Source organism: Calonectris borealis, chromosome 5 (genome assembly GCF_964195595.1).
Source record: "Calonectris borealis chromosome 5, bCalBor7.hap1.2, whole genome shotgun sequence".
NCBI lineage: Eukaryota > Metazoa > Chordata > Aves > Procellariiformes > Procellariidae > Calonectris > Calonectris borealis.
The window spans coordinates 7,112,747-7,136,229 of record NC_134316.1 but is presented as its reverse complement, the minus strand read 5'-3'; the positions used below and the strand labels follow the sequence as shown (position 1 = coordinate 7,136,229).

General features: G+C 42.4%; 1 protein-coding gene across 3 annotated transcripts in view; it reads left to right on the top strand.

The window, feature by feature from the left end:
• Positions 1–23,483, top strand: part of DHRS7 (dehydrogenase/reductase 7) — a 29,875-nt gene that overhangs the window by 3,939 nt on the left and 2,453 nt on the right. Inside the window, exons 1-5 of one of the 3 annotated variants that reach the window (XM_075150857.1) lie at positions 4,808–5,143; positions 10,031–10,183; positions 16,265–16,371; positions 17,386–17,625; positions 23,163–23,285. In XM_075150857.1, the coding sequence (XP_075006958.1) occupies positions 5,008–5,143; positions 10,031–10,183; positions 16,265–16,371; positions 17,386–17,625; positions 23,163–23,285 (759 nt within the window). In that variant the 5' untranslated portion in view covers positions 4,808–5,007. Of the gene's footprint in view, positions 1–4,807; positions 5,144–8,079; positions 8,219–10,030; positions 10,184–16,264; positions 16,372–17,385; positions 17,626–23,162; positions 23,286–23,483 lie in introns of those variants that run through there. The other 2 variants (XM_075150858.1, XM_075150859.1) reach the window with 2 other exon arrangements.

The window sequence follows — 23,483 nt, the reverse complement described above, 5'->3', positions numbered from 1 at the left end:
GGCAGGCAGAAGGGGCTAAAAACCATGACGATTGAACAACATGCTAAAAGCTGAAATGAGAGGAGATTAGGATAGCTAGGAATGCAGAGGTTTAAGTGCACAAAACCTCAGAGACTTGAACTCACTAAGATAATTCTGATGCAGAATGCAGACAGCTTGTGCTCTTTGTAAGCAATAGGAAAAATTTCACTGGCATAGTGACAGCAGAATTGTACCTGAAATCAGTATCGGATCAAAATGATTCCTGCATTTAAAAGGCTTGAATGGATGTCCCTTACCTAGGATCAATTTTTAAGTTTTCAGTAAATGTTATTACAAAAGAGACAACATTTTCTTAAATAATAATTTGCACTTAAATCAGATATAAAATAAAAACTGTAGAAAGAATGTATATATCCACTGTTTGATCAAACAGATTTAGGTAAGAAGTATTTTTGGCACTCCATTACATTTACGTGGGACTGTCTTTGCCTGGATGTGTGTGTGTTTGTCCCTGCTTCTAGCAACACTAAACCATATGGCACAGGTAACATTCTGAAGCAGATAGCATGGAGTCAAAATTGTCCTTACTTCACTTGCGCGCATTTTATGATGCATTCTCCTTAAAATTTTGTTTTCCTAAACAAAGCAAAGAGCTTTTCTCCTTAGAAGCTGTTCTGTTTTGCTCACAGTGGAAGAGGAAATACAGGAAAAGGGAATATAGTGCTGCTCTAATTGCTATTCATTTTAATGTTATTGTACCTGCATAAATAATTTAGTGAAGTAAGAGCATTTTTCAAATCTATGTTTTACACAGACACTGAAACGATCTCAGGTAATTGCACTGGAGCTTTATTTACTCTAACATGGATCAAAGAAATTGCATCACAGTACTGTGGAAAATATTCACACCCATGCTCTCACAGTATTATTACCAGGGTTGGCATCCAGTCATCTGAGGCCCCCTTGTGAACATTCAAAGAAGAAGCACTTCATCCATAAATTTGTGAAAATTTACTCATTTTATAGAATCATAGAATCACAGAATGGTTTGGGTTGGAAGGGACCTTAAGGATCATCTAGTCCAACCCCCCAACCCGATCACTAGATCGAATTGCTCCAAGCTGACCTTGAACACTTCCAATGATGGAGCATCCGCAACTTCTCTGGGCAACCTGTTCCAGTGCCTCACCAACCCCTCACCACCCCCGTCGTAAAAAATTTCTTCCTTATACCCAAACTAAATCATTTCAGTTTAAAACCGTTGCCCCTTGTCCTGTCACTACAGGCCCTGGTAAAAAGTCTGTCTCCGCATTTCTTATAAGCCCCCTTTATATATTAAAAGGCCACAATAAGGTCTCCCCAGCACCTTCTCCAGGCTGAACAACCCAAAGTCTCTCAGCCTTTCTTCATAGGAGAGGTGTTCTAGCCCTCTGACCATTTTTCTGGTCCTCATCTGAACCGCTCTAACAGGTCCATGTCTTTCCTGTGCTGGGGGCTGTGGAGCTGGATGCAGGACTCCAGGTGGGGTCTCACCAGAGTGGAGTAGAGGGGGAGAATGTGGGCTGCAAGTGCACATTGCCTGCACCCACCAGTACCCCAAGTCTTTCTCTGCAGGACAGCTCTCAATCCATTCATCCCCCCGTTCCATTGTGCCATTGCACTTTTGCACAAGGTCTTCTCAATGCTGCACAACTGGAGAAAAAAAAAAATATAGAAACAGCAATCTAATCAAACATTTATTTCTGCCTTACTGCTTTGGAGACAGGAGGCAGCTTATCTTGCTTCTATTTACATTAAATGTGTCAATATAATTTGTATAACTTAAGAATAAGGCACGTTATGATGTTATGTGCTGAGTTTAATTGATCTGTTATCTGCTGCCGCAGAGTCAACATGGGGAACCTCAGCAAGGTTCACAGCAGGGTGTGGAGCAAGACTGTGACCTCTCACATTGGTAACTCATTTTGTTTTCAGAGCCTTGTACTTCAGCTTTACATTGGCTCTTGCACTTCACAACCACAGTGAAGTACTTTGTATAGATATCAGAATATGTTTACTGAACTCCAAAGTGCTGTCTGCATCAATCACAGCACAAAGTGCAACAGAACTGTCATTCATTCTGTTGATGTTCAGGCTGACTTTGGTTAACTTTTAAAAATGGCTTCTTCAGAAAGTGAAAATTGGCTAAGTAAGTTCAGGCATTAGAGGGAGAAATATTTTTGGTTTTCTGTAGGAATTTAGATGTTGGTCAAATCCAAGGGCTTCGTTATGATGTGATCCTTTAAGAGTTGTTTCCCTTTGCTTTGGTACTTTGTCAAACAGCTCTTCTCTAAGTAGTTGCTGGCTCTGAAGCAACGAAAAGAGCGTATGTTACTGTCAACACTCAAAATTGTACTTCCAGCAAGGAAAGTCAGAGCACTGCTGGCCATCAAGGTGAGGCTGGAAGCTGGCAACCCTGAACTCCCATCAATCTTTTTCCGGTTGCTTTCTGTGAGAAGAAATCTCAGAGTCTGACATGATTCAGATGGTTTACAGCAGCCATACGTAAAAGCTGCAGCCTGTGGTAGCTTTATTGCTTTTCAGCTGGTGGCGATCTCAAAAGAAATCTTTTTAATAGACTTGGGTGTGTATAATTAAGATAATTCCTGAAGTATATTTATCTATCATTAAGATAATAATAATGAGATGAGCGTATTTGCTTTTTATAAGTTGGAAAACAGCAAGAATGGATATTACCTTGTGAAGGACCTTGTAACTTTTTCCAGTGCTCTTCTTCCCATGCTCAGTCTGACACTGAGCGTGCCTTCATGCCCTCAGCAGGGACTTCATGCCTGTCTTTGTAATCTTGGGCATAGGCAGTAAAATCTCCACTGATGGCGACTGTGCAGGTGTACAAATACACAAGAACTGCGTAACTGAACATTTTTTTTAACAGGAGAAATCTATTTTACTCCGTTTTGTTGTAAAAGAAGGGTTGAAGCACAGAGTTACAGGATAAATTCTCACCGCTCGCCAATCACAGGATGCTGGGACCTCGTGAGCTTCTCCCACACATTCTTTCTGCGCTCAGCCCGAGCTGCTGTATACCTGTCTCTTTGGGGATAGCTCGGAAAATCCCCACTAAGCATATACTGTGCAGATGCAGATGCAGTGTACGTCCTCTTCCAACTTTATACTGCCTGTTCTGGTGTGTTGTGGTGCAAAGCTCCACGATCGTGTGTGCATCATCTGCACTCAGCACAAGGAAGAAATAAGACCCAGACATTTTTTACCAGGGCTTATAAAGATCTGGCAGGGAGGGACAGCTGAATTTTGCGATGAGGAAATTTGTTCATCATGCCCTAATTTTCCACTGGAAAGTAAGGAAAATACTTTACATTACTTGCTATTTATTTACATTATTTATGTTTTATGTGGCATTAGGGTTCCATTATGCTATGCATTGCACTAACACAAAGTAGTTCTCAACTCAGTAAAACAGGAGAAAACAGGGAAATACAAAGAATATCTGTAACCATGACATATAACTGTGAACAGTCGTAGTTCCTGTGATAGTATTCCTTCATAACCTCTAAAGACCTGTTTCTATTCTGAAACACAACCACCATTTAATTAACGATTGGTTTAGACACCGTTGAGGATTGGTATGATTTACAGAAACAAAGTACATGAATGGTGTATTTTTATTTTTCTGTCACTTGTTGTACGGATTAGGTTCTGACTGATTTGCTGAAAAATCAGTCAGAACCTAAAGGTTTAAAGGTAGACCATGGCTGTGTTTTGCCTTAGAAAGCTGTAATGCAAATTTTGTGGCAATTCAGGTGTTGATTCATGAATCCTGCGGTCGCCAGTGGAGTTGGGACAGACTGGGCAGCTGCGTGCGGTAAACACGGTCATCCCGTGCTAAGTCTTCTGATAGATCAGGGACTTTAGCCCGTGAGATTTTGGGAACAGGGTCTGTGTGCCCCTCTGAACAGCTACGTGGTCTGTCCTACATAAGCTCTGCATGCATTTGTGTCAAGTGTCCGGCAAGGAGGCAGAAATTATTGTGGGTTCTCCTTGTATATCTGTACCTCCTGCTATGAAAGACTTTGAAACATCAAGGTAATAAGAATAGAGTTTTGCGCTTCTGCACATAAGCACTAACAAATCCATGGTGAAGAGCTGTAGATGAGAGTGACGTCCAGCCGCAGTCCCTGGGGTTTTCGTACTTGTGGGTATCCAGCACCACTGATTTCAGAGCCCAGGGTTCAAACCCAAGGTCTGAAACGTTGGCCAGAGCGGGTGTCTGCGAGAACTGGGTTTGCCTTGGCAGGCAGCGGGCGGCATGGCCAAGGGTGGCATTACTGCAGAAACCTGGGCGGGAAAGGCCTCCACGCTGAGATCAGCCGCCGCCTCCTGTAAAAGGGATGCAGCAGGGACTGTGACATGGGGGGGTGACTGCAGCTGGGCTGGGGGCTGCCGGGGAGCTCCAGGAGGAAGAGGCATCACCAGTGTCCCCAAGGGACAGCTCTCCTCAGGAGGACGGACACCGGTTTTTTGATCTCTAAACACCGAAGCCAAACCGCCTCGAACACCTGCCCAACGCCCGAGGACGTGCAGCGGCCAGCGTTGTTTACGAGCAGGAAAAGGCCGGGCAGCCCTCCTCTGCCCTCGGCGGAGGGAAAATAAAAGAGGGCCCCGCTCCCAGAAACCGACCTTCACCCCGTCACATGCATGGTCTCTCCCCTACAAACCCAGCGCTTATCGCCGCAGCCTTGACTGCGCCAGCCCCGGGGCCGCGCTACCCACCAGTCCCGGCCAGCGCGGGGCTCCTGCCAGGGCCGGCCGGCCGGCCGCGGGGAGGTAGCGCTGCGGTGCGGAGCTGCCCGCTGGTGAAAGGGGGTGGAAAGGCAGGCGAGAGGCGGGGAGGAGGCCGGCGCTGCGCTGCCGTGGGGCAGGCGCTGGCTTCAGGCAGCAGGGGCGGCTCCCGCCGCGCCGCGGCCCTGATAAAGGGGCATCAGGAGGCGTGGGCGGCGGGCGGCCATGGCGTGGGGCTGCGCGCTCTGCCTGGCGCTGGCGGGCGGCGCCCTCCTGGCCTTGCTGGTGCAGCTGCTCCGCTGGCTGCGGGCCGACGGCGACCTCACGCTGCTGTGGGCCGAGTGGCGGGGGAAGAAGCCAGGTAAAGCCGCCCGCCAGCAGCCGCCGACCACCGGGAGGGTGGCGGTGGGGGTCCGGGGCGGGTCGCGGTGTCTCCGGGGGCAGGTTTGGGGCGCTCGGTGAGGGGCAGGGGCATGGCGCCGTGTGGGGAGGAGAGGGGTCCCCAGGGACAGGGCTGGAGTCCCCTCAGGTCGGGGGACCCAGCCCTCGGCAGCTGCCCCGCGGGCTCGTCTGAAGGTCAATAAAATAATCCCAAAAGCGTAATTTTCCTGCCCTTAACCAGCAAGGCATGTGGTGTCCCTCTCACGCCAATAAAGCAGCTCTCTAAAAGCAACTTTGCAATGATAGTGAGCTCCAGCAGGTCTGCGGCCAGCGTGGCTCGTTTGGCCCAAAACCAGTTGTTTTGCACCGTTTCTGGGCAGATGTCCGGTTCTGGCGTCGGCGTGCGGAGCCAGGATGAGTTGCTTCGTAGTCTGTTTAGCTTCTGTTCCAGTTTGTTCTTACATCTTCAAGCAGATTTTGGTTTCACAGTAGTGCTGAAAGTGTTTACAATGTGGTAAACATGAATGTTAATGTTCGGATTAAATGGGTTTCCTCTTCCGCGAATTGTGCCCTGAAAGGCATAAGGGAACAGCACCACACGATTGCTGTCTGTGGCTTTACACCACTTTTGTGTAAGGTGCTGCTTTTGACACCTGTGGGTACAGAGGTTCAATAAAATGCCGCCAGACAGGGATTTTCAGCTCTTGCACATGTTGATCTTTCTAATTTGACTGTAATTCTGCCTACTTCTGGACAAAGATCTTTAAAAATCATAAGTTTTATTTGCTTAATAGAGACTTTTGATCAGAAAAGCCACGAATTTCTGAATATACCCCCTCAGCTTAGCCAGCAGTGGCGATTTGGGGCTGCTGTGAGCTGGGTGCGGGTGGTTGAGGTGGAAGCAGGGAGCTCTTCTTGCATCTGACCCGTCGGGGAAGAAGCTGATCTGAAAGAAGATGGGACAAGGGACGCTATAAGCATGTCCCATGTGGGAAGTGAAACTGGATGTTGGGTTGAGATAGGGAAATAGAACTGCATGAATGAAGGTGGATCAGGAATGTGTGACTGGGGGGAACAGTGGAGTAAGGGTTTGGGCTTGAGAACATGATTCAGTAGGGGATGGTGGTGTGGGTGAAGGTCGGCATTAGGAAGGGCTTGAGAGAAGAGTAGGACAAACTTGTTGAGACGTCTGTCTTCTGCTTTCTGTAGAAGCTTACTGCAAAAGTGCTAGTCCATCTAATGGAGGAGAGAACAGAAAAGCATGCACAAGTAATAAAGATCTAAGAAATACTAAATTTAAATCTGTGTGAGCAATCTTCAGTAACTCTTTGGATATGTAGCCCAAAGTGTTATAGTAACTCTATCAGGTAGTTCCCTTACTATAAGAAAACTACAAAAAAGCTTCATGTGTGGACTTCACAAAGATCACAGAAAGACTCAGGGCAGAGAAAGAAGGTAAATCTTGACTAATATAAAGAGAGTTGAAGCTTTGTCCTGAGGGATCTATGTGCAATGCACATCAAGATGTAGGAGCTCTCAGGTAGACATAGTGTTATTTGAATGTAGCCTTCAGTCTTACTGGAAGCCTGGAAACCTTTCAACTAGTCTCTCAAAATTCCCATATAAAGAGCAATGTAGTTGTTTCAACATGTAATGTAAGAAGAATCAGGCAGAATTTTGACAATATAAGCTCCCTTGCTCTGCAAAGAGGTGAGCTGTGTTTTGCCTTCCCTCCCCCCCCTCCCCACGCCTCAGTGCTTGTAATTAACTAAAATATGTAGCTGAAACAGTAGCATTTAAGTGGCATTTTGCTGATGGTTCAGCCATGTACATGTGGGATGGTGGTGCCACAGTGCTGATCCTAACTGTTCAGGTAGGAAAACAGAAGGGACAAACACTAGAAAAGATGTTTCTTTAAATATGTTCCCCCTTTTCTCTTCCTCCTCCCCATATTGTGCACATAATGTAGTGTGCCTAGGTAAGTAATGTGTGGATCCCATGGAAAAAAACTTGATTTTATTTAAAGCTGTTTATTAGAGTTGTCACTCTTGCAGTCATTATATTGTGTTATCCCTTCTACAACAGTATTACGGATGTCCAAGTTTTTGGAGATAAAAATACTTACCAGAAGGCAGACCGATCTTACATGTTTCTTTCTCTTGTGCTGTAAACTATAATTACGAAGGAAGTTCTTGATATAGGTAAGACTGGTTCCATTTCAATGATTCAATTCTATAGGGAGAATTCACTTCTGGATTTTGTCATTGGCACGTGCTGGATTGCTTCCCATCTTCTAAATATTTGTGTGGTTGGGAGACCAGGATTACTGGGTGCTGGCTGACTTTCCTTATGTGTTGTGTTTCATTAGCTGAACAGCAGTCACTCTAAACAGTGTGCTTTTCACAGGTACTGTAATACCATCAAGCTAAGGAGGATCCTTTTATGTATGAAAGCCTACGTATCTGAAAGCCCACTCTTAAAACTGGGAATAGTGGTGTGATTCTTCAGGGATGTGGGAAGGATGTTCTGCTTTAAACCTCCCCACCCCAAATTTTTCTCATGAATGAAATGACATGGCAACCTTGTGCTATAGGAGCTATAAAATGTTGAGAAAAAAACTAAATAGAGCTACAAAAGCACTTCTTGGATTACTTGCAGTAGTACTCTGTTCAGCATTTGTTATGCCTTGTAACACAGTAGTTAATGGTTAGTAATAGTATAATCTGCTTTTATTTTTTAATTTGGCATGGTTAATTTTTAAACTTATTTCCAGTAACAGGACATTTATTCTAGAGCAAGCTGGTGGTTTGATACTTGTTCTACAACAGCATTTGAGCTAGGTTTTCCATTATGTTAACTCCCAGTAGCTCAGTGCTTGGTAACTATCAGCACTGAGGAATCGGTGGAAAACTTTCCTTATCTCAACTAATTATTCTGTCCACAGAACAAGATCCTGAATAACTGCAGTGAAGCTGCCCAAGACAGGTGGGGAACAGGGAAACTAAGTGGTAGGAGGAAGCGGATTTGTTTTCAGTAGCAAGAGGAGATGAGTGTGGTAAGCAGGGTTGAAAGTATGTCCATGTGTTCTTTTGTTCATGTCGTGTTTGTCTACACAGGTGTTCTGCCACAAAAAATGTAATAGGAGAGATGAACCCCCACGTTTCTTGTGGTTAATTCAATGAATTGGTAACATTGGAATTAATTGTAGGAAAAGAGTGTGAATAAGCTTTATAGTCAGCAGCCATTTGGTATAATGATTAATACAATGGTTATTCCTACAAGTTCAGCAACACCTCTTTCCACCTCTTAAGTTCATAACCTTAGAATACATCTCTGCTTTGGAAAGTGACTGTTGTTCCTGTTGTTTTTAAAAGCAAACTAAAAAACCCCAAACAACCCAAACCACCAAAGCTTGGGTTTAGGAGGGATTTTTCTTCGACTAAAATACAGTTAGCTTAAAAAAAGACAAATAATACTCGCTGCCAGTCCCACAGACTCAAGCTGAGCTCTGATAGTCAGTCTTGAGTGCTCTCTGCTCTTGTCAGAAGGGTGGAAGGTTTTGGTGCTGATCTCTTCATGAGATTTATGTCATTAAGACTCTGAAAGTAGACATTTGAAACACAATGTGGTGTAGAGAGAACCAGGAACTGATTACTGAAGTAAGCAGGAAGTAAAAGCAGTCCCAGCCACTGAAAAAGAAGTACTTTTTCTAAATTAAATGAGTGGGTAAGTTTCAATGAGCTAAAAAATGCTGTTCTGGCCTTTTTCAGAATAGAACTGGCTTTAAACCTCAGGAACTGCATTTGGCTCTGCTATTTGAATTATACCATGAAATCTTTCTTGGTTGGTTAGATATTGCTGGAATACTCTTCTGTACAAACTTGAGAAATAGAAGGAAGAGCTTCTGTCAGCAGTGCTCCGAGTACTTGAGTCAGATTATCGCTAAGACTAATATTCACTAAGACTAATCTTGAAGAACACATACAAGTGTTAGACAATGATACATTCTGGAAAGTGCTCTGATATTAGTGATCATTCGTCCTTAAATCATGTTCTAGAATTAAATGGGTGATTTTCCTCCATCTGTTGTGTTTGATGATTTTGGATATATGTCTGGAAAGCTAAGCCTTTTCCCAGTACCCAGGTGTATCATGGAGTGGGGATGATTGCAAACAAGGGGGAACAGGCATATAAGCAGAGGAGTAAAAGGAGTAAGGTGCCATTGTTTTTACTACAAGTTAAAAAAGCATGCCTGGGCAGGAACTATGAGTACACGGGAAATTCACACGTGGTCTTACACCTTGGGAACTCTGTGTACTGTACTCCGGCCAATGCAGGAATTAACCTGCATCGGATACAAAACAGAGTGGATGAACACCCATTGGGTTTGTTATGATTAGCTGTCTTTGTTCAGAGAATTTTCTTCTGTCGACAATTACTCAGGAACATTTTTGAGGTAGGACATTATTGGGAAAGGTTTGCCTAGGCTTTTGTTTGGATTTGCAATACAGTAACTGTTTCCTGTCATTCCCAAGAATCTCTTCTCGCTTTTCCTCTGAAGCTGTTTTTGATGAGGTTAGTGGAAATGCTATGTGTGGATGGTTTGCAGAAATGCAATCAAATTTCTTCCATCAGGTAGATAATCAGTGTTTATTCAGATTAGCCTTGGAACAAAGTTCAAGTGGCAACAGAAATGAACAATTTCACAACTGCACGTGACCAAAAAATAAAGAAGTCAAGATTTTGTAATAGCCAAAAAAATTGAGCATATTTCTTAAAAACAGTATCAGATTTTACCCCTGCAGTGACTTATATACTTATCCTAGCATTGGCAGTGTGTGATCTACTGTCTTGATTCTTTTGATAGAAAATGAACTGCGTGGCAAGGTTGTCTGGGTGACAGGAGCTTCAAGTGGAATTGGAGAAGAATTGGCTTACCAGCTATCAAAGATAGGAGCCTTGCTTGCCATCTCAGCCAGAAGAGAGGATGAGCTGGAAAGAGTGAAAAAGAAATGCCTTCGTAAGTACAACTTGCTACTTTATGCGAGCAGTTCCACTCTTGCTGTGATGGAGTTGCCACAGGTATACTAACCCACATATCACAGAAATAAATTTCATGGTGAAAGTAAACTTTATACATAGCTTCACTGTGCGTTTGAAGCTGGTATTTTCTTTTTATGAGTAAGAAGCCATTGTATAGATTTGCATTATGAGGTCCTTCATAAGCCCATGTTACCTAAAAATCTCATTATCAATTGCAAGTGGTCTTGTAAGATATTAGATTAAGAAAAGGAATAAATACTGTGGGGAATGGAGGAAACAATCTGAGGGGTATCATCCTATTAAGAACCAAACCATGTAGCTGCATGCTACTAAGAAGTCTTCTTCCTTCAGGTTTGTGCATGTTACAGGTAGACTGACAACTGACTTTCCTCTTTGGAAAAGGAATGAAGAGAAATGTTCAGAAAAAGTTGTTCTGAGCAAATGCAAGAAAGAAGATCTCCTGTAGATCAAGAGGAACAAATGTGAAGCAGAATGTTTAACTATTCCAGTTATCTTTCATACGCCTGCTGAGTCAGTAGTCTGATTTCATTCCTCCTGTTTCTCTTTTTCCCTCCTGTTTTCTGGCTTGACAGCAAGCGGGATAGACAGTTAATTCATGTTGATAAATGGAAGTTTTGAACATGGTTAACATTATAGTCTTTTTCAGACTGTATATCCTCTGTAGCTCAGTACGCAGTATTTTATACTGAGTATATTATGACACTGACAGGTCATTCCTGGTAATGTTGACAGCATGTCCACAGTTTACTTGGAATGGATGCTGGTGAATAACGAAACGTTTGTCTTGGGTTAGCACCTAGAAATCTAAAAGTTGCAGCAGGGTACTATGAAAATCTGCCAAGGAGCTTCAAAAATGCACAACTCCTTATTTCTGTTTTCTGATGCTTGAAAAAAGCAGTCACTTAAATAGATATCTTCAAAAGGAAGCAAGGGACATAAGGTGACAGTATGGTTAAGTGGTAGTCATGGCAAAATTCCAATGCTATATGATGCAATGTTTAGCGGTCAGTAAAAGTATGCAACTACATTTGCGTCTGTGGCCGTTTGTTGTCATTGCAAAACTGATAACACTAGATAGGCTGGCTAGAGTCGTAATCCTGGATATCCATTTTCAGGCAACACTTGTATGAGAGTGTGATGTGCTAAGGAACATTTAGAAAGATTATTTCAATTGATGCGAACCAGGAGTACAGATTTATGTAAGATAATTTCTGCCTCTGCCAACTTGAAGTAACGCTGTGAATGTCTTAGCTGTGGTATATACTAGCTTTAAAGTCTTATGTAGCCATGTATTTTGCAAATAGATGCTACTGAAGTTTATTTTAACTATACGTCAGATTAGTAGGAATATTGGAAACTCTTTAGGAACGTAGTTACTCCATATTTTCTATAGCCAGCCTTTAAGTAGTGGAAGAGAGTAATTGGGCCCCCTTCCCCTCTTATCCTTCTTTTCTCAAGGCTATATAAACCCAGCTTTCCACCCCTTTCCTTGCTTATCATGTGCGCTAGACCCCCTAATCATCTTAGTGGCCCTATGCTACACTATTTCCAGTTTATCAGTATTTGTCTTGAACTAGGGGGGTCCAAAATTGGACACAGTACTCTAGTTGCAGTTTTTAAGTACAGGCACTTAAAAGTCACTTCCCTCAGTCTGCTCTTGCTAGTGCAGCCCACTAGCATTTTGCCAGAGCTCATTGCTGACTTATGTTCAACTTGCTGTTGTCCTTCCATCAGGACCTCAGGTCTTGTTTGGGGAGCTGATACCTAGCCATTTGGATGTTGGCTGGCAGTACTGCATGGCATTATTCTGTCCCAGGTGTGAAATTTTGCATTTGACTTTGGTCTGACAAACCTCGTTAAGCTTAACATTCTTATAGCTTGTTAAGATGCCTATGAATGGCAGTCCTCCCCTCCAGCATAGGAACTGTTCTTTTGAACTTGATGTAACTGAAAATTTGCTGAAAACCTGTGTTGTGTCCCATCATCTAAGTGATGATGAAGATATTAATGAAGATATTAAAAGGTATTGATCATGGAGTGATACCACGTATAACTGGCCACCAGTTAGACTTCGAATGGTTGAATTCTTTGGCCTCATGATCCAGCCTGTTTTTCACTTGCATTGTAATCCACTCATGTAGACCCCTCATATTTCCCCAATATAGCTTCAGGGATGCTATGGAAGACAACGTAGAAAGCTACATAGTCAAGGTAAACAACATCCACTGCTCTCCCCTTGTCCACGGAGCCAGTCATCTCATCACAAAAAGCAATTAAGTTGGTCAGGCAGTATATATCCATGCTAAATCTATGCTGGCTTTTCCCAGTCACCTTCTTGTCCTTCATGTACTTGGAAATTGCTTTCAGGAGGAATTGCCACATAATTTTCCCAAGGACTAAGGTTAGGCTGTGTGACATTTGTTTTTCTCCAATCACTGGGGAGCTACTCCACTTAGCAAGTACCTTCCAAAGATGGGTGACATTGGTCAGCTCTTGCAAATCTTGGATATATATATTGCCCCGCTTATATGTGCAGTTTGTCCCTAACTTGGTCTTCCTCTGATGTTGGTAGTATTTCTTTCCCCCAGAGTCTAGCCTCAGGAGTGTGGGAGTCCTGAGAGGAGATCTTGCCAGTGAAGACTAAGGCAAAGAAGGCAATGACTACCTCATTGAAGTGCCCTTCGTCACTTCATCGCCATCCCTATTCAGCAGTGAGCTCTCTCTGTCTTTGGTCTTCCTTTTGTTCGTGCTGTACTTGTAAAGCCCTTGTTGTCTTTCACATTCCTCACCAGTTTCAATTCCATCGGAGTGTTGATCTTCCTGATTGCATCCCTGCATGCTTGGGCAGTGGGTCCACGTGCTTCCTGGGCGGCTTGTCCCTGCTTCCACCTGCATGTTTTCTTTTTGCAATTGAGTTCAAGAGTATTCTGTAAGGTTTGAGTAGCGTGGGATGGATTACGATTGAGCTGAAACATGTAACATCAACTTGAATTTGGCTGAATTATATGGCATAATTGGAGCTAATAGGCTTTAACATGCCAGCTGTAGATGCTATGCACAGCAGCAACTTAACTAGATAATTTTCATACTGATGCCAGAAGCAAGCACATTTATCTTGTGCAAAATTCAGAGACACCACCCTATGATACATACACGTTTATGCATTCTACACTGCTTAAAAGCTGAACGAGAGAGAGAGAAAGAAGGTACCATAAAAGCTATGGTAATACCTGTTCAGTCATGCATATGCCAACTCAACACTTCTCTGCAGGAGGGAGGGAAAACAACTTGTATAACTTACACGGTTCCTGCAAGTGGCTTCTGTATTTACTCCAACCACTCTCTGCAACATGAGTTGAATTTCACCAGTAATTTTGGGGGCTATTTTCTCTCCAAAGCCCTAAAAAGGAAAGAGGGAAAAAAAAAAAAGTAGATGGGGTGTATGTTTCTTGGTTTGGCAAAGCTCAAATATGATTTAAATATAGATAGGCCAAATGAACAGCAGACAATCTATAAATTATAGAATTATACAGTAATTGAGGTTGGAATGGACCTCAGAAGGCCACGTTGTTCAGCCTCTGCTAAAAGCTCGTGTTCTGTTAAAGGGCATTATACAAGATAGAAATAAAAGATAGAAGAGGAAGTGACGAAGAGCTGGGAAATAAAGAGTCTATGCTGAGTAATAGCATTTATTGCGTTACGAGAAACTGCTATCTTGGATTAACATGTATTGAAAAGAGTTGTTGATCTGAAATCCTCTAGGGGATTCTAGGGGAAGGAGGTGTACACTTGATGTCGTAACAAAATACTATTCTGAGTCAGTATTACTTACGCAGCTGTCTTTCAAAAAACAAGTTGGCTTTGGGTGATTGTAAGCATGTTTTAGTTAAAAAGTAACTAGAACTTAATGAACCGTCAACAGGGAAGAGGCAGCCCATGATTGCTTGATAGGAAAATGTCAGTCAGAAGACCTGCTGCTTGGTGGTTGGGCAGTTTGATCCTGATGAGAAGCCATGTAGCGTAAAGCTGCTATGTAAGGAGACTTTAGAAGATCTCCAGAAAATACACACAGCTGTGTGAAAGTGGCCTTTGTTCTGGGTAGACCGAGCTTTGAGTGCTCAGTTTCAGATATGTTGTATGCGAATGCTGGTGACCATGTACAATTCACTTTGCAGCTGGAGACGCTTCACTTAAAGGAGGTTAACTAATGTATGTTAGCAGTTGTGTAAAACGATGAACTCTAAACTAAGGTCTCCCACTTGGGAGCAAGTCTTTTTCTGGGTTATGATTGTTGCGTTCCAGTTTGGTAGCAGGCAAAAAAGGAAGTGGAATATTCGGGGTTATTAGTAAAAGGAATGGAGAACATCATTCTGACAATGTATAAATTGGGACGTGTACTTGCCTTCAACACTGTGCACAGTTCTAGTCATCTGCCAGAAGAACAAGGGCATGCGTGGCTGGTAGAAGAAGTTTAGAAAAGGGTAACAAGAATGTTTGAAGTTTTGTAAAAGCTATCTGAGGAGTGACTAGACAAGGATTCCTTACCCTAGAAAAGAAGTAAGGAGGCTGATAGAGATGTATGGTCTGAGTGCTTTGGGGGGTGGAAATCAGACTGGACTACTGGTTGCACCAGAACAAGAACTAGGCCTCTGGTTTGATATTTCCTGAAGTCAAAAGTTTCTTACATCATATAAAAGAGCACTTCCTTATCAGCAGTCTGTGTCTCTTCTCTGCTTTTTTCTTTTCCCCCATGTAGCTTTCTTGGCTTGTTAATCCACGTCAGAAACACTCCACGTCCCAGTAGACTTCAACTGTGCGAATCTGCTTGAGGGAGCATGAGGTAGAGTGTGTCTCTGAGAGGGTAGTTTAAACTACATGGATTTTACTGCTGTCTTTCTGGAAGAAATGGAGGGTAAAATGCACATGGAGGGGTTGGAGGGAGCAATAAATAGAAGTACTGGTAGCTTTAAACCAAACAGATAGGTTTATTATAACCAGTAGCCTAAATGCTAGTGACCTTTGAACAGGGGTAACTTGTGGATTTAAGTAACCTCCTTATTTGTACATCACTGTAAAGACAAAGTTCAACCTTCCCTGTATATGCAAGAAATGGTAATTAAAAAATCAGAGCCTTAGGCCCTCTGAAGAGGGCAGCTGCTTAAAGGGGAGCAGGTCCACTTAGTTGTGGCTGTGAATCAATTTAGAAACAAAAATAGCACTATCAAACTAGTATAAATAAAGTTAAAATCATGTTATATGTAGTTAAAAAAAACCTGAAAAGATTAACATTGGAGACACTATTTTTGTGAGTCATCTGCCCCAAAACCCCAGGGTAGCAAATCACTGCTCAAGAAATACTTTCTATGGAAAAGGTCAGTTGTTCTGAAGAGACAGTGGTACAAACACGCAACATGAAGGCTTGAACTCGATGACAGCTGACTTTTATTTCAGGAGATGGATATATTAAAAGCTGTCAGTTAAACAAAAACCACCTCCTTCTACCTTCTCCAATAATCCTCCAATAATCTAGCTTCTCTAGACTTTGCCTCATAGCTACTCATGTATATATGTTGTGTTTTGGGTCTAAATTGTATTAGACCTATTGCCAAGAATAAACATGCTTGAGCAGTTAACATACAAGCAAAGTGTCAAGGCTGCCAATACGCTGTGCTTCTGAATGGCTCAGTGAAAAATGTCGGTATCAAATAATCCTGTCACGTGTTACTGCCGACTATTGCAATTTATTTGGAGAATTCAGTTGTCTATATTGTGCTACACAAGCCTATTAAATAAAGTCAAGCTCTTCACAAGCAAAAACGTAATGATGAGAAAAGAAGGACTTGGTAGAAACAGATTAAAAATGGATTCTATGTGGAGATCAAAATGAAAACAAAGCAAGCATTTTATTTCCAACTTAATGTTATGGTTTCTTGGTGTCTTTTTAGTGAAAATGTGGTGTTTAAAAGCACATTACGTTTCCCACAATTGTTACGTTAGCAATTTTACTGGTTCCCATTCACTTCATGGTTGTTTTTAGAGATGAGCAGCTTGAGTGACAAAGATATCCTTGTTCTGCGTCTTGACTTGACTGACCGAAGCTCTCATGAAGCTGCAACCAACAGTGTTCTTAAGCATTTTGGCAAGGTAGGGTGTGCTTCTGGGGTTAAACTTCTTTTTCTTCTCTGTCTATCTCCTATACCTGCATTTATGTTCGTATTTCACTTTTATTCTGTTGTATGGTAAATTCACCAGAGTCTACATCTTTCTTAAGTTTCAGTATTAAGCTTGCCAAAAAGTACCTGAATTTTCATCCCTTCTGTTTCTTGCTTCTGGGTTTCAGCAGGCTTTGCAGAGATGCAGCAATGAACAAATAATCACTGGTCATTACCAAGAACTAAAAATTCACTTGATGTCACTGAATTTCTGGACCAACTGGAACAATCCTCAGCTGTACATTTAGGGCTTAAAATTGTGTATGAAAGTCAGAACCTTTATTTTGTAGTTTCAGTAATGCACGTAATTTGGGTTCAGAGCCATATGGGACAAAACTGGACACCAGGCACAATTGTTTTCCTTGTTTTGTGCATAGTTTTCTAGATTGCTAGTCCAGAGTATGTAGCTAAAACAATAGTAGTCAGATCTAACTAACGTTAAGTGCGATGTGCAAAGCTTCAAGCTACGCCTTTAGTCCATATTTGGTATTTTGGTTTCACAGTGAAATTACTGGTACTAGATTTGTTTCTGCTGTTCTCTGCTCTAGTTGGTTTCTGTTTTTGCATAAAACATATTTTCAGAGGTCACCTTTCAGTACCTGAGTGTTAAGTGTTATTTGCTACCGTGCGGCAGGGTTAAAAAATGTTGTGTGGAAAACAACTTTCCAGCTGCCAGTGTTCCTGTACTAGGAGTTAACCTTGTTTGGCATCAAACACTATATTCCTGTTCTGTTGACTCAACTCAAAATTAGCCAGCCTTCAATTCAAAGGGGAAGTCTGGTGGGGGAGGGCAACTGCTGAAACTTCTTCAGCAGCTGATGCATCTTACTTGTGTATGGCAGAGACGACATTAGAGAGAAGAGAATAGTCGCTTAACAATTGCCTGAGGAAGCGCAAGTATTAAAGGAAATGTGTTATATTAATATATTGTTGTATCTTTCCTGAGATTGATGTTTTGGTCAACAACGGTGGACGTTCCCAGCGCTCTCTGTTCGTGGATACAAACCTGGATGTCTACAGTGCCATAATGGAACTCAACTACCTAGGTACAATCTCTTTAACAAAACATGTCCTGAATCACATGATCCAAAGGAAAAAAGGAAAGGTTGTTACTGTGAGCAGTGTGATGGGCATCATGGGAGCTCCTCTTGCCTCTGGGTACTGTGCCAGCAAGCATGCTCTGCAGGTGAGTTAAATTTCTGAGATTGATTAAGTCTTGTTGTGTAATAGACCAGCATCAGTTGGTGCTGTAGCAGAGGACTTTATTCTGTGCAGAAAACTCAAGAGTCCCCTGAAGTTGCACACAGCGTATGTAATTTTCTCCGGTTTTGAAAGTCCTTTAAAATTAATTTGCTCTGAAATGCGAAATATCTCAGCTCCCAGTGTAGATTTATTTTCCTGACTAAAATTCAAATGCCATCTTAGTTGGGCCTAACCACTACGTAGTTAAATTCCAATGTGAAACACAAGACCTTAGCCTCTGGCCTTCAGATGAAGGAGTACCTAAATCAGAGGATTATTCTGTTGCATATAGAAGCCCTAACGTTCTCATCTTAATTCAGTTAGGGAGGAAAAGTCACTGGTGAGAGTTTTAAGACTACAGGAAATGTTTAGGACAGTAAAGTGAGAACAATGAGTGGTAAAGCAGACTACTCAGAGAAATGAGAAATCCTGATCTAGCTGGGAACATCTGAATGAATCCTCCCAGCAGTTCTGAATCTTGCTGTGGTGTGAAGAACTGGCAGCTCATAGTATCTTAGGAAGTTATCTGCTGCATAATACTTAACTGTTCAATATTGCTTGGAAAGAGTTTGTGAAAGTAGTCTCAGAAAGTCTCTCTGGGGAAAAAGAAAAGTACCTGGGGAAAAAGGACTGCCTGTATCATGGAGGAATCATTTGTTTAACTAGTAAATTTATTTAGACATATTTGTCTTTCACCACTAATGTACACCTGCTAATGTACATTTTGATCTCAGTAAAATAAACTTCAGCTGTGCTCAGTGGTGATTTAAAAGAACTGGCACCTTCTTACTCCCTGCTGGATTTAAGCACATAAAAAGGGTAAATAACTTCGCTTAACTGTTGGATCAGTATCGTTTTGACAATTTGACTAACAACAACACAAATGTAACAAGTGGCTGACACTGCAAAGCCACTAGGCGCTTGAAAGAATGAAGATGTAGAAGACAGTGACAGGTCTCTGCTGGTAAGTTTTCAGTTAGTGATGGGGAGAGGTCTGCTGCTCTTCATTTGGGTGGCAGCGATGAAATTGCCCATTAGAGGCCAGCTTTTGGTTTAAGTCTAGTAGATTTAAATTAGAAGAATGCAATGAGCAGAAGCATGAATTCCCTTTATGCTCCTTTATTTATTAAGTGTTCTTTCAGTTGAATTATCTTTTGGGTGTGGTGTAGTTGGTCTAAGCATGGCTAATTAGTTGCAGAGCACAAGGAATTCATGTGTTGCTTTAAAAAGTCTCAGAACTCTGAAATTCATGTTAAGATTGAGAACACGGAAGAAGCTTTAAAGAGATAGTTTACTAAAATTTCTGGATTAATTAAAAATAAGCTAACTGAACTGCTTATATCTTTGTTAGCTTCTACCTCTGCTCAATAACTCCAAACCTCTTTCACAGTAATTCTGCAAATACTAATTGCAGGTGTTAAAACGTGTGATTTGCAATATAGATTTCAAGAAGACTCGGTCTGAGAGTCTCTTGTCAGTCTGGAGTTATGGCCAGACGTGGGTGTGAAACCCTGAAAAACTAGAAAAGCTTTTTTTAAATATCAAAATTCACCAGTACAGTTCAGGTAAAGAAAGCCTATAGGAGTGGCAATCCCCTTCAGATAGCCCAGTAGACCATCTCTGACGATGACCAAGAAGAAATGGTTAGAGAGAGGGTAGGGGAAAAATAAGATGAAGCATAAAGTGATGCTTTTCCTGTTGTGTTTTCCCAGCATGTATCAACCTTTATTATAAGATCATCTTGAAATGAAGGTTGCATTTTGGCCACCAATTATTAAATATGTGCTATTAAATATGTGCCTGTCTGACATGGATTAATCTATTATGGTTTTTGTTCTTTTTAATTCATGCCTTGGAGTCTACCACAGCTGACACAGTTAATGCTGCAATCTTAATTATGCCTTTTTTGAAAAAGTCCCTCCTTTTGTTCTGGTTTTTTTTTTTTTTTAATAAATTTCTTTTAAATGGCAGTTGGAGGAGGAAGGAAGGAAGGAAGGAATTCTGTTAAGAATTAAAATTTGTTCTTGAAACAATCGTGCTTTGATTCATGCCAACTGGAATTCTTGATAACAACGTTCTACTGATGAAATTACCCTTTATTTCAGTTTTGGGAGTGCGGTAAGAGCATGAGTCAAGTCCACGGGAGTCTGCATCTGACTGATGCAGTTTCTGTCCTAGTGTGATGATGATCGTGGAGATCATATGCCATTCATTTAGTTGTAATTCGTATAATTGGTGGCATGTGGAGTGGAATGGAAATGGTGGCCTTCAAAATGTTCCTTAATCAGGAACTTGTCTAATAAGCACATGGACTGCACTGAGCAGCAATGGCTGCTCTCTTTGTTCAGTCTCTGGTCATCAGGGGAATTCCTAAATGTTTCTGTCATGGTAGGAGTCAGTTCAGCCTTGCCTTCTTCAGCATCTTCTAGGATTTGGTCTCTAAGCTGGAAAGGCCCAGAGGTGGCTTAAAGCAGTTCCTGTTCCACAGACCCTGTCTCTGTATGTCAGAGCTGGCTTCAGCTTGGGCTTGGTGGAAACACTCCGATTCTTCCCTTTGCACTTTACTGCTGCCAAATCTGGGTCTGCTTCTGCCTGAATTTAAAGAAGAGAGTACCTTTTTTTTCTTACTTAGGAATTTTAAGCTTCTCTTCTGGGAGGAAGCGGAGGAGTTTCATACCACCTACCTTTGGATATCTAAGATAAGTGCTGGAATTAGAGAACCTGTATATGGTGTAGGTAGAGCCTCCAGAGGGGACTGAGAGTATGTGAGATTCTGTCTTCAAGAGGCTCTGTTCAGTGCCTGCCAGCCAGGATTTCAGCTGAGCAAGTGCCCTGGCCATCCTGTGTTACTGGTGAAGACTGCACCTCTTCCATGGTGTAAAAACTTGGAACTGCAGCGACTGGGGAAGGAGGGGGCACACAAACCTCTTGAGATGGAGGGGGATAGCAGAATGGCCACAAAGCAGAAGCAGGAGCTCGCTGTGATCTCTGGCTACACGCATTTCATGTTTACAGGCTGTGTGACCCTTTAATGAAATAGCACTGACTTTGACAGTGCTACTCACACAGCACTCTGAAAAAAGCCTCAGCAGCCCTGTGATCGGCTGCCGTGTAGACAGGATCTTCAAAGATAACGCAAGCTCACTGGACCAATGCGCAGCTTTTGGTATCTTGCAACTTGCTCAGGTCAGCAGGGCTCCCTTTGTGATACTCGGAGAGAAGCAGCAGTCTGAGAGGGGAGTGTGCCAGAGCCAGTGCCCTCTGCAGGAAGGTCTGAAGTTGCCTACAGAGCTGACTACTGCTGTGTGCCTTCATGTGGCTGCTCAGGACTGTGGGCAGGTGCCCATTTTTAGGTAGAATTTGTATCCCAGAAGCCTCCCAGCATTTAAACTGGTGTAGGTACTTTGTCACAAGTGACTGAGCAATGTTTCTGGCTTCCCTTCTGTCACAACATGCCCAGACACACACCCTTCCACCTCCTCGACTCCTGGAAGTACATCTTGAGATTGTCTCTTTCAGGCAAAATGGGAGTCAGCTCTTTTCCTCACCAAAACACCAGGGAGTGATGAGGGAGTGTGGGCTGGGAGAGCTCTCGCTTATCCTTTTCGTGCAGTTCAGTGTTGATGGAATAACCAACGATTGCCCAAAGGAGGGAGGATAGCTGCGTAGGCTGCTGTTCAGGCAGTATTTCCAGGAGAGCCTGGACTTCCAGTCATTGCTGGGTGAATAGGATAGAAGGCACTCGTCAACAAGGAGCAGTACTGCCTCAACCCCTCACCCAAGTGGCCATGCTCGTGACACGTGCTGCCACCTTCTCCCCTTTGGGGTCTGGTGTCTTTTTGTCGTTACTTTTTCCTCAGCTGGACTGAACGGCACAACTTTTGTGACAGGACTGCACAACTTGGGGATTAAGGGGCTTTTCTGAGATGAGCGGGCTCAGGACCCCTTGGGGAAAGCAGGGAATGTGGGAAGTGCAGGTCTGGGCTGTAGCATTAGCCTAGAGTGGTGGATAAAGCACCGCCGTATTGGTGCCACACCTGAAAGTGTGCACCAGGGGCGGAGGAGGCTCCTCTCGGGGCAGGATTTAATCTAGGGGAGGGCCTGGGTTTTTAATCCAAAACAACTGGATGGTTGGCAGATCTGAGATGCTTCCCAGTGTGTCCAGAAGCAGACTTCTGGGCATGTAAGTGTCTTTATGTTAGAACTTGCTCCTCTAGAAGTTACACATCTCCAGGCTTTGATAACATGCTGTGAAGATCTGATATTAGTTATGGGGCCTGCAGGTACTTATAACTTGAAATACATGGTCAGCGTTTTTACAGAACATAACTGCAAAGCCTGTATGCAATCTATAAGCTGGAATTAGTCACCAGCAATTGGGAAATTAGAGCCCATATTCTTGGTCATAGGTGTGCACCGGTGTGCAATTCATTGCTTAGCTTTAGTGGATTGCCCCAGTTGACTCCTGTGTCATCACAGGAGCATATCTGACTGATTTTGGCCCTGTGTTGCAACTTAGTTCAGAGCTCTGGATCAGCCAGCCCTCTTCCCAACCTGGGTGGGAGTATAAATTATAAATTTTTACTACAGTGGGAGAAGTTTATCAGCCTGTGCTCACATGTCTCTGTTGCGACACAAAATTATGTTAGAATAAATACAGGGAACTGTTGTCAACCAGGTCAAAGATAAGACATGATGTGGTGTTTACTAAATCATAGCTCTGCACTGCTTGACCAGCAACTTTGGTAGGAAGCACCTTCCTGAACTGATCACGTTCCCCATAATAGTTGCTGTCTAAATGTGAGTTGCTACAGAGATTAGAAAAACTTGCATCCTCTTAGCTTAAGGAAAAGAAATACTTGCAGCTTTTCTAATTATAGTTTAACTGAGGTACACTGGTAGCATATTCCTGAGCTGAAATAAGATTTATATCTATGTGGATGCAAATTTCAAACTCTGCAGTGAATTCAGTGGTGCAGAATTACCCCCTAAAATATCAGGGTGCATCTTTGACTTAATATGCTGAAAAGCTTTCCTCCTCCTCTTATATAAAATGAGTGCCACTTACTCAATAAAAACAATTTAGAATCTTTAATCTCACCACAAAGAGCAATTCACCTGCAAAAGATTATTTACACGATATTGCAGTTCTTAAAATTGGTGGCACTTCCACTACCAAAACAGTGAGGCTGGTCCTCAGTACAGAGACAGCAGAATCCACCTGTAGTTTAGAGAAATGATTGTGTATTTGAGAAGTCAAAGATAAATTCCTCAGTGATTTATATACCAATGTATGTAATTGCAGATAAAATTTTAAATTAGCCATTGAATGTGAAAAGTCAAACAAAGTAGTAGGAATTGCTTTTAGCCGAATACCGTTATCTTCACAGCATTGAATTAGTATAAAAATATGTTGTCAGTTAAACCTTGCCACATGTGGAAATATGGCAAAGGAAGATACATTATAGTCTTTTCTTCTAGGGTTTTTTTAATTCTCTTCGGACTGAGCTGACTGACTATCCTGAGATAAGTATCATCAACATATGCCCAGGGCCTGTACAGTCTAAGATTATACAAAATGTCTTTACGGAGAATCTTGCAAAGGTAAGGACTCAATTCCATTGTAATAAATCCAACTTTTGCTGCAGGCCCAGTGATCCTTTCGTGGTTTTCTTTTCTTTTTCTCCTCCTAGCAAACACTAACATCATCTTCTTACCAAGAAATGCTTTGATTGGTGCAGAACTTTGTATAGTCTTGTAATTCTTTGTGGTATCAAGTCCATATGAAATGAAAACAAAGCT